This window comes from Limulus polyphemus, unplaced genomic scaffold (assembly GCF_000517525.1).
Source record: "Limulus polyphemus unplaced genomic scaffold, Limulus_polyphemus-2.1.2 Scaffold1558, whole genome shotgun sequence".
Lineage (NCBI taxonomy): Eukaryota > Metazoa > Arthropoda > Merostomata > Xiphosura > Limulidae > Limulus > Limulus polyphemus.
The window spans coordinates 108373-119689 of NW_013667168.1; the positions used below are offsets into that span (position 1 = coordinate 108373).

The 11317-nt window shown below is 34.5% G+C and overlaps 1 protein-coding gene across 1 annotated transcript in view; it reads right to left on the minus strand.

Moving 5' to 3' along the window:
• LOC106464088 (NADH dehydrogenase [ubiquinone] 1 alpha subcomplex subunit 5-like) overlaps positions 1-11317 on the minus strand; it is a 30356-nt gene that overhangs the window by 5370 nt on the left and 13669 nt on the right. The window contains exons 3-4 of the mRNA XM_013924199.2: positions 6873-6989; positions 744-809 (exon numbers count right to left, since the gene is read on the minus strand). Of these exons, the coding sequence (XP_013779653.1) occupies positions 744-809; positions 6873-6989 (183 nt within the window). The remainder of the gene's footprint in view (positions 1-743; positions 810-6872; positions 6990-11317) is intronic.

The window sequence follows — 11317 nt, forward strand, 5'->3', positions numbered from 1 at the left end:
TTTTTTATTTGCTGAGATATTGCTCATGTGATAAATCAAACACAGTGGCACCCCACCTCCCTCTTTCCATTTTTAGAAACACTCCCTTATATATATATATAGTGAAAGGTCACTATAATAAAAATAATAAATATATATATAAATGTATAATGTTATGAGATTTAAGCTATTTTGTCTAAACATTTATGTTTTCATGTTATAATTTGTGTTCATTCTAGAATGAAAGAGGCATAATTTATGTTTATTTCCTAATTTTTTATGGTGGTTGCGAGATCATTCAAATCTACCGAACCCATACAGAGATTAATTACGGAAAATAAAAATTAAAATATAAAGTTTTTTCTTAAGAAACGTTTCATAACTATCTGGACATTATAAGAATTTCACATGTGAAATTTCAAAATTTTGTGATGCATAAAAGTATTTTTAATCTTAAAATGTAAATTACTTTGTATGATAGATAGGCAAGATGTGAAAAAAAAAAAGGCATGAGAGAAACATTGCTTTACTAACCTTACGACTCAATAAAAAAATTAGATATTTTGTGTATCAAAGCATTGTAACATTTACTGATAATCTGCCAAATTTTGTTAACATTCACTTACTAATTTAAAAGTTATAGCATAAAAAATATAACAAGCACAAAATGGTTATGAGGTCGTCACATTGACCGACCCCATATTGAAAGAGTATATTGTAGAATGGTTATATGGAATTTGGATTCCTGTACTGACTTGTCCTACCTGTATAATTAACTCTTCCACTTGTCCACAACCAATTTTATTTTCCAATGTGCCTATATTTTCTTCCTATGATAAGAAAAAAAAAAAGTTTTAGAATAAACAGGGTCATTAAACTAACATAAAAAATCATTTAAGTCTTAAAAAGTAGTTCCGTAACAGATTAGCTGTTTTGTCATTAGCTTTGTCCAACTTGTACTCTCAACAGTTACTAGTATACAAGTTTCTTAAAGAAATACAAGGGGTCAAACAAATCACTATAGAGGATATTGCAGTTTATGCACCATCAATCTATTTGTGAGTCTCGTATTTACCACGATTTTCTAAGTCAAGTTCATTTTTTATTAACAGTCTCTTTTTATTTTGATACAATAATAATTGGCTGGAATGTAATTATTCTTGCAGGATGTGTGAAAGTGACCCTGATGTGTGGGGACCCTGCATGTTCACTTGACCTTACACCATCAGTTGTTTTTGAATTTTGTGCTAAGATACTGGAGGGCTACCTGCTCTAGTTATCCCTAATTTTGAAATGATAGAGGAAGGCAACTAGTCAATGCCACCCATAAGCTAATTTAATTGAATATTGGGATTTGATCATCACTCTTATAATGCACTCGTGGCCCAAAAGTGTGTAGCACAAGTTATTTCTTAGTGATAATGGGGTGCAACTCAAGGAATCTTGGATTCAGAGTATGGCACTCTAACCCATGATCACACCTACACTATTAAACTTCTTTTGGAGATACATCAAACACTTGGTATTTGTCAGACATCCAAATAACCTGAAAGGTTTGAAATAAAGAATCAAAACAGCCTTTATAACTGTAACAATGCAAATGTTACAAAATGTGAGCTGTAACCTCAGTGAAAGATTGACATTGTCACAAGACATCAATGGTGCACATTTCAAATAGCTGTAAAAGCAGGACTTACAAAAATCATGATAAAGTGACACTTTTGTATCACGCTATAAAAAATATTTTTGTATGTTTTTTTTGATAAAGAAATACCTAACTTTATATTACCAGGTATCTGCCAGCTTAAGTAACTGGGCTCTCTGTTATTATGGAAATATTTATAAGTTATAAATCACCACAAATGTAGTATATATGTAGTCAAGTTTAAAGCACCTAATGAGTGAGAGTTTCAGTCTACGATGCCAGAACATAATCCAACCATATGTTGAAGCTATTTAAAAAATAAGTTAATGATGACTTAAAATATTGAAAAGGTAATCAAAATGTTTTGACCGAATGATAAAACTGGATGCTAGTTTCCAAGTAGGTTAATTATTTTAATTACTTTTCATAAATTATATATTTCTTAGCAGAAGGGTTCATGAGTTGATAAAGTTTAACAGTACCAACATCATTGTGCACCTAAATTATACAAAAAAATCAATTTAACTACCAATTATATTGTGTGTATTTCTGAGGGCATAAACATTACAGAAATATCACAAAATAGAAGCAAAAAACCTTTATAACATGTTTATTCTGTCTTTCCAGAATGTAACATAGAAATTTACTAGTGTTATAAGCTATATTCTGAATGACGTAATTTGATGGTTAGCTAGAGAGCACATGACATTACATCAAGCAAGTTTGTGAGAATAGTTCTAGAATATCCTAAACTGACGTCACAAAAACCTGGTGACTTTGCAAAATATCTAGAACAAGGATTAGATATAAATATAGTAAGGCAGTCAATATGTAAGTAAGTTTGTAGAATGTCCAGTTTTCAGTTACTTGATCAATCAGTCAAGAAGTTATACAAGTTACTATATTTCCTATGTTAGTCAAAGTATCAGTTATAAAGTTACTTAGGCCTACAACTTATAAGTTTCCAAGTGTACAAGTCTGTAAGGAAATGTTAAAGAAGAAATAAACTAAATAGACTTTTAATTATATTCACTAGATAATTTCAAAGAGCCTACCAATGAAAGAACAATGTTTACAACAATATAATATTGTCTGCTTATAGCAAATATCAAAGGGCAGAGACATATTACGAATTCTTGGGGCCCTATGCATAAAGAATACTATTTTAATTTAATTGAACATAGTATCATTTAACGTGCAATATCAAAACTCAATCTTTACTGTTGCAGAAACCCTTTGGAATGCTCATGGACCTCTAGGCTGCTGGTTGAGAATGAAGACTAGAGTCTATTTTTTGAAATTAAAGTACACAATATATTTTTGAAAAAACAAATAGATAAAATATCTACTTATATTGTGACTTCAGTTTTTGAAGGATAACTTTTTAAAGCACCCAACTGTTGGTAAGTTGAATAACTTGTTTTAATTTACCTGAAAGCTGTTATTAGATCTAGTTCAACATAAGTAATTCTCTTTTACAGATTTTATACTTTAGGTATATTATGCTTCCTCAAATAAGTGTATTTGAGTGATTTTTCCTCTAACTAATCAGATCCTTATAATATTAGGGAAAAAAAAATCAACGATAATAATTCCACGGAGTGAATCCAAAAATTAAAATGTTCAGGTTTCTATTTCCATTGGATCCCAGATCATTCTTAGGCTTGTTAGTTGAAAATAGAGTTTAGTTAAACACTGCTAATGTTTGAAGTATTAGTTCATATATATTAATGGCTCACACTAAAACTAAAAATACAAGAATTCTAAAAGCATGTTTCAGTTTTTTCTAATGGCTCATTTTATACAGTATTTTTTCAAACTTGACAAAAAAAAGATATTGATCAAACATAAATCATATGAGAACAAAAAAACTGTTCCAGGGTAGAAGAGTAAAGAAGTCTATGTACTTCATGGCCTACATGATGAGAATACATCTTGAATGTTATTAAAATGCCAGTTCCAAGGCTGTTTTTTTATTTGGGAGATGACCTACAAGAATAATTATAGTATCAATTTAAAGACTGTTCCAAAGAAGTAAAGAAAAAATAAGAATAATATATATTTGGATTCCCTGTACTTCCAGCTTCAAGTTAATACATATGCTACTTATCTACGATAAATACCTTAAAAGTACATCATGCTTGACTTGATCTTTCAGCTCAAAGGCCAAGCTGTAAGCTAAAATATATTTGCAGCACTGGGGCCAGAACCCTCATAGCTTCCCTGTGAAACCATGTTCTGTAAATCATTTCCCATATGCTCTTTTTTATTTCTTATTCCTCAGTATTTCTTTTATTTTTTCTATCTAAATATGTGTTTATATATCGCCAACAACAACAAAAAACAAGGCTAAACTTAGAATAAAATAATCCCAAACAGTTTAGTTAGTAAAACAAAGACAAAAAAATCTTTTGGATAATTTCAGAATTTTATTCATGTTAAAATCTGGTTCAAGAATAACTAACATTTGAAAAATATATGAATCATTTCTGTAAAATAATACTTTTAGAATGGAAACTTTTGTCATAAGCTAAATATTCAGTAACATTATGTTGAAAGGTCAGACAGTACAATAAGCCTTGTTACTATTCTTAGATGTACAGTTTCTATATTAAGAATTTTACAAATAAATTCAGGAGTAGTTGTGTATGTTATCATCTCAGTCTCAGAGGGAAATAGTTTCCATAATGATGACATTTATGGGAAGTAGGCTCTTAAAAATGACTTGCTGCCCATGTTGTCACAACTATTGTACAGTTGGTGAGGTATGAACACATATTTTACGACATAAAAACAAAAATTTAAATGATCAAAAGTCAATGAGAAAAGTCTAGGTGTAATTTGCAAGCTTTACATGCAAATTAATTTGGGTATGCAATCAACAGCAATAAAAATCATAATAACAATCTCATACATCTACAAACTGTGATGTATGAAAATTGAAATAGATATTCAGGTCTCATAACTGGATATTTGCTGAATTACATATGTAACCTATTTTTGGATTTTATTCCATTAAATATGCAAGAATCAATCTTGAACCTGTGGTTCATGACAAATCATGAAAACTAGTACATACGTTTATCTATATAATCTAGATGGTTAAACTTATCTTCTTATCTTTCACCCATCCACAGTAGAACCTCGACATTAAGGGCACTTTTCCGACTGCATCCAAATGCCCTCTTTAGCAAGGTGCCCTTAATATAAAAAATGAGCCACAAATATGAGCTGGATTCCATATTGACCATACTAGATTACTGAATTTTAAGGCCCCAATTTTGTTTGGTGTATGCAGGACATGGTTGTTCGTGAGTTGCACGTTGCCATGACACGGAGAGTTGTCAACAAGAGGTCTCAGGGGGTGGATTAGCTGTGCCCTTTTTTCTTTATTATTGGTCACAAAGTTTCAAAGTACTTCTCTTTAGAGTTTGAATTGCTAAACATTTCACATTTATTTTCTGTGTTTATTTTACTGTCAAAGACTGAAGTAGAAATCTGCTGAAAATAAAGCAACAAATCATCTTGTGTCATTAGACTGTTTACGTAACACTGTAATATGATACTCTCGAGACCAATAAAGCACATGCATAGAAATAAGCCAACTTGACCCCTGCTCTGAGAACAAGATGTGAAATTTATCAGTTTATGTATCCTTGTGTTTACAATGAGAAGTCCTCAGAGTAATAAGATTGCACTTTGAATCTGTGACAACTTTTATTACAGTATATAGTTTGGAGCTGATCCAATAAACATATCAAGTGTTTGAATATCGGTCATCCTTCAGGGATGTTTGGAATTTAGCAGTATACTGTACAGGTGTACAAAGATAACTGCCCACTTTATCAAGTGCCCGTATAGAGAACAAGACTAAAAACATTGCTCCTAATCTGGAATATCAAGGTAGCTGTTATTGCAAGATTTATTTTGGTTACAAATAGAAGGAAAACGAAAGAGACTGAACAGGTCTGCCCTTAATGGCGTGGTGCTCATTAATTGAGGTTCTACTGGATCACTCTGTTTGATAATAATAATGATATCCTGCTTGCAAGCCATAATTAACAAATAGCTCAGCCTATCATTTATCATAGCTGATCAGTCTTTTTCACTAGTTTCCTCTTACTGAAGGCTCTTTCACCTTCAGCTAAGGCAACAGGAAAATCAAGAGAATTAAGAGGTCTGTATGTTAGTATATTTATATCTTATTGGTAAATAAATACTTACTAATTTTGGAAAAAACCATGAAACATGATAAATAACTGCAAAATATAATTTTGCTGAATGGTTTTGCATTTGATTCAGTACACCAAACTATACACAATTAGGCAAAACTGGACTTTTGAAAAACCATACAAGTACAAAAAAGTCATTCAGTATAATTGGGCTAAATAACAACAAATTCAAAATGATAAATAACTAACTTATTGTTATTCTGTAAAAGTTAAAGCTTGCTTCTCAATTCCAGTTGGATTTTCAAAACCCTCAACTTCAAATTATAAAAGAGCCTTGTGATAAAATATAAATTAAAATAAGAACAATACAATGACGAATAAAAGTATACTGCAAACTTTCTTGTTGCTAAATAGTTTTGCATTCAGTGAAGTAAACACTGCATCATTCAATAACTTTTTAAAGTTTAAAGTCATGGTAAATAACAATTCACTGTGAAGTTTCTTGTGCCAAAGAATAGTTTTACACAAACCGCTTGCTGTACCATTCACTGTATTCTTTAATAGCTTGAAGGACCAAAATTTTACCAAATGCTTTTTGGCAGCCAGGGTTAGCATGTGCTTCACCATGCTCCCCCCTATTATAATGTCACTATTTGCAGCCATAAAATGTTCCAACTTTGGTATAGCATACACAGTTTGTGGAATAGATCTTTGTTTTGTTTTTATGTTAGAATTACACCATATATATAAGCTCTTAGACTTATTGTCAACTCCGATTTTAAAGTATTTAAATATTAAAATTAACAGCACTAATAACTTTCATTATACACTCAGCTTCAAAGTAAAGTCACTGGTAAAACTGGCTGTAAGGCTACATATACAGCCTGGGTTAATATTCCAAAAGGTGAACCTGGTACAGATGTTCTCTTTGTTACATTTAAGTAATGAAGCCAAGAAACACAGTATAGACTAAAAAGTGAAAAGAAAATGGATTACACAGTGTTCATTTTGAAATATTTCAAAGGAAGTGATAAATCATAAAGATACATAATAAACGTTTCTTGACACAAACTTACAGATTCAACAACAGCTAGTCTCCCCTTCACAAGCTCCTCAGTGTGTTTACGGTAGGCAGCTTCCTGAGGCATTTTTTGTAAAGCTCTTAGAATTTTGTTGTACAGCACACTCAGCGTCTAGAAGACAAATATGTAAATGTAAGCGACTGAAATGGTGCACTCAGTTACTAATTCTCAATCACCATACCTTTGTAGTGTTAATGTTTTACTCAGAATTGTTTTACCATATAGTAAAAAAAAGTCTTAACATACAAATTTGTACAGAAGTATGCAAAACTTCAAAAGTAATTTTACTTTTTCTTTCAAAAATATATGATTTTTATATTGTACAAAAATTAAAGGAAAAGAAAATTTAAAAATAAATTTAGCTTCTGATGTTGATTTAGGATTAGTGTAGGTGGTGATGTTTGTTGAGATCATTCATCTGTTATACAACAACTGCCTGCTATGTGAAACTTTCACAACTTAAGGAGTTTTAGTATAATGAAGTGTAAACTTACACACTGGAGACAGGGAAATTTGAAAAGATGTACGTCCTGTGATATAGAAACCTAAAAATGTATTTCAAATGGGTACCCACCTCTCCAAAGAACAAACAGCTATTAAGGTCTTTTCTACATGTGACAAGTCTTTGAATGGAATTACCAACCCTACATGAAATAATATGTACTGCACAAGTCTACGATGCAATCAATGTTAGAGTATAGCCCTCGATCAATAGAAGGATGACATATCCTCCATACAATATTACTCCTGAGCACATTGTGTATAGAAAAATCTCATTTTTGAAAAAGCAAAAGAGACATACATTTTCAGGTAAGGAAATTGTTAACTTTAGAAATGCTTCTCACATTTCCACAGAACAGACAGCTAGAATCCCACATGTATAAGAAGGTGGAGGGATCAGTGTAGAAAAAGAAATTAAAAAAGATGATCTCCTTTTTGAGAATACAATGGCAAAAAGGGAAAACTTATGGAGTGTGTCACACACTGAAGGGGGTGATCTAGTGGGAGCATCACTTGGTAGGACATCCCAACCATCTCATGCAGGAAATAATACTCTTTGCCCAAAATAAGTTGTATGGGAAAAGGTACTGTCAAAAGAACATCCAACATGGTGTTGAAGAAGCACAAAGTTAGGCAAAATGTACAACTTACTCAGCCATCTTGATATCTCAGGAGTCAGCTAACAATGTATATGTAGTATGGCTAGGGAAATAAGTCAACCACACAGTATGTAAGAAATACTTACCAGAATAAGCAAAAGTTAGGATGAATCTTATCTTCCCAAACCTGCATCTAGAGGAGAATGTAAGACCCATTCAGCTGGCCATGACCACTGGAAAGGGGTGTGGTTCTTAATGTACAACAATTCCAGGAAAACCACCCTACTTCTGATTAAGGGGCACATCCATTCATCCTTATACTAGTGGGATTACACCACTCCAAAGGGAAAATGCTCCATATCAATCTTCCCAGCAGCTTGGTATTGGGAAAGAAAGGGTTCTCCCACTCCACTAGATGAAAATAGGGGTAGGAAGAGAATTTGCATATGTGAGAAGACCAGAGAGATGCATGGTTCAAACAGGAATTTTCTATCATCACATACTGTTAGACTGCACAATGGGTTACCACAAATAGGGAAAGGAGCTGATCAGATATGAGGGCAGAAAGCATACCTGAGGCTTTTTGTTTTGAAGTAGCAATACAGTTTGCAATGTAAAAACTGCCAAAGCAGTCTTGTAGAAAACCCCATCTCAACAGTGGGCACTGAGCAACGAAAATGGGCTTAACACTTTCTGTTATCCCCTACTCAATGCAGATTTCAGGAGAGAGAAGTATTTCCTGTGAGGCAACACTGGATTCAATTGTCTCCAGTGTATATACATGTTTTTTTGTAGGTTGGGGTGGTCGCTTTTTTTGTGTGGAAACTGCAATAAAAAGTAATAACTAACAACTCACCTCTCTAGAGCCTTTGGGAAGATTGGAGTATGGCAACTGGAGAAAGATGAAACCCAAAGACAGAAAAAATTGCAATGTGATGCAAATAATGTGGCACAAAGATGTCAAGAGTCTTCCACATACCCATACTGCAATATCACATCTAGGTGATGTTAAAAGCCAGATTCAAGAGAAGTCAAAAGATGACAAACTATATGGGAGATGACATGAAAAAGACAAAATAAGTGACTTTCCATTGAGGAGTAGATAAACCAGATGAGTTATTTAACCCAACCATTTAAGATTAAAGGAGATAAAATGCAAAAAAGAAGAGTAATCCTATTGCTGACTGTCTTGAAAGGGTGTATGTGTGTTTTGATATAGCAAAGCCAGGGTAGGCATACAAGTATAGACTCGTCCAGTCCTGGCTGAATACATCTACCACTCCAGCCAATAGATGTGAAACAGGAAACCAAAACCAGGGGAACTGAAAATTGTGATGAGTGGCATAGGCATCCAGATCTGGAACACCCCAAATGGACACAGATTCCCAAAACATCTATGGGCCCAGTGACCACTTCATAAGGAAAATCCTGTTGGTACATGATAAGCAATCCATGATGAGATTTAAAGCACCTAGAATATAACAAACCAACAAATATAATTTGATGGCTATGGGCCCAAAATGGGAAGTCCAGTGTCCAAAAACAGAAGTCTTTCGACTGAGTGCCACCATGCCTGGATGTGTACGAGACCACAGTCATGCTGTAGGAATGCACCATCACTGACCAGCCCTGAAGGGCTGGAAAGAAATAACCCAAAACCAAACAAATGGTGAGAATCTCCAAGAGATTGATATGGATAGAAGACTCAGAAAGAGTTCACCACCCCGAAACCTCTCAAGCATCGAAATGGGCACCCCAACCAGATTGAGAAGCATCTATAAAGAGGTGACATTCTGAAAAGGAACATCTATAGTGGTATCGTCTCAATCCAGTCACTTGGCAAAGTCGGTATGTAAGGAAGGAGGTAGGATGAGAGGGGCATCCAAGGGATTCCAAATGAAGCTCCTCTGGTTCAACAAAATCCCCTGAAGGCTAACATGTGGGCACGACTAAGAAGGATGAGGGCTTCAAGAGAAGCTCATGTATCTAAAAGGGAGAGAACCTCTCGTACAGTGAGAAAAGAGGAGAGGCTGCAAACTAGAAGACTAACAGCCCTCAACTGAAAAAGAGAAGGTAGGGCCTGCCTAAGTAAGGAAATGAACAACACCCTAAAATGAACTATGTAATTTGTGAGGAGGAGAAAACACTTCTCCACCTGCTCCAACCAACCAACCAACCCGAGCAGCTTCTCATAGGAAAAATTGAGTATGAAGGGCAGAGTTGGCCTGCGAGGAAGCCAGAAGTAGCTGGTTATCCATTCAATAGTGGAAACAAATGCCCCGGGAATGAAAAGAATGGGCAAATGCCCAGACCACCTGATAAAAAACATAGAGAGCTGAGGCAAGTCCAAATGGAAGAGCCTGGAACTGAAACACACATCTCTGATGGACAAATAAAGATAATGTCTGGATGCAGGGGAGATAGGAATGTGTAGGTACGCATCTGACACATCAACCTTCATCACCCACAAACCAAAGTGAAAACCCAAAAAAGGGCTAAGTATAACTCCATGGTGAAACATGGGAAGACCAAAAATGGTGCATAGTTGACAGGTCATTGAGAGGAAAAACTGTTCCCTGTCTATTTGGGGATGACAAATGAGAGGGATCTCCCCAATTGATGGCACCCTTGCAAAGTGAATCTTAAAGTGCCTCCTTAAAACAGGATCCCGAGGAGGAGGGGACAAGGAGGACCAGAACCTCTGAGACCACCCTCAGAACCCAAGAGTCTATAGCAAAGGACCTCCAACCCCCACAGGATCCAAACCCACAACACAGGCACCAAGACTGTCAGTTGCCCCAAAGACAGTGCCTCAAGGACCGAAGGCAAACATCAGGAATACAAGAGGCCAAAACTATTAAGGAAGAGTATGCTGTGAGTAACGAAAACATGCCCAAGCATGGTCGTCCAAAGAATGTGTGGGACAAGGCATATCAACACCTAAAAACAACTGGTCCCATAAGTGACTCGTATGAACCACAATATCCAGAGAGGGTAGGAAACACTAAATACTAACCCAACAGCTCATCACTGAGAAGGGCACGTAGTAGAATCATAGGAGACTGGAGATAAAGATAAAGCATAACATACCTAATTGATTAACCCAATGACTACTGGCTACTAACTTTCTTAGTAGCCAATGTAAGTCTTGCTATATTTCATTCCAACAATAAAACTAGTTGATGAAACTGCTTGAAACTTCATAAGAACTTTCATAAATGCACATAGTTTAAGAAACATAAAGCCTGTTACTTTTGATAAATTTAGTTTTTTTGCGTTATGATCTTTAACATCTTGGAAAATTACATTAGGAAAGGGTATTTATAAAAAATGATTACG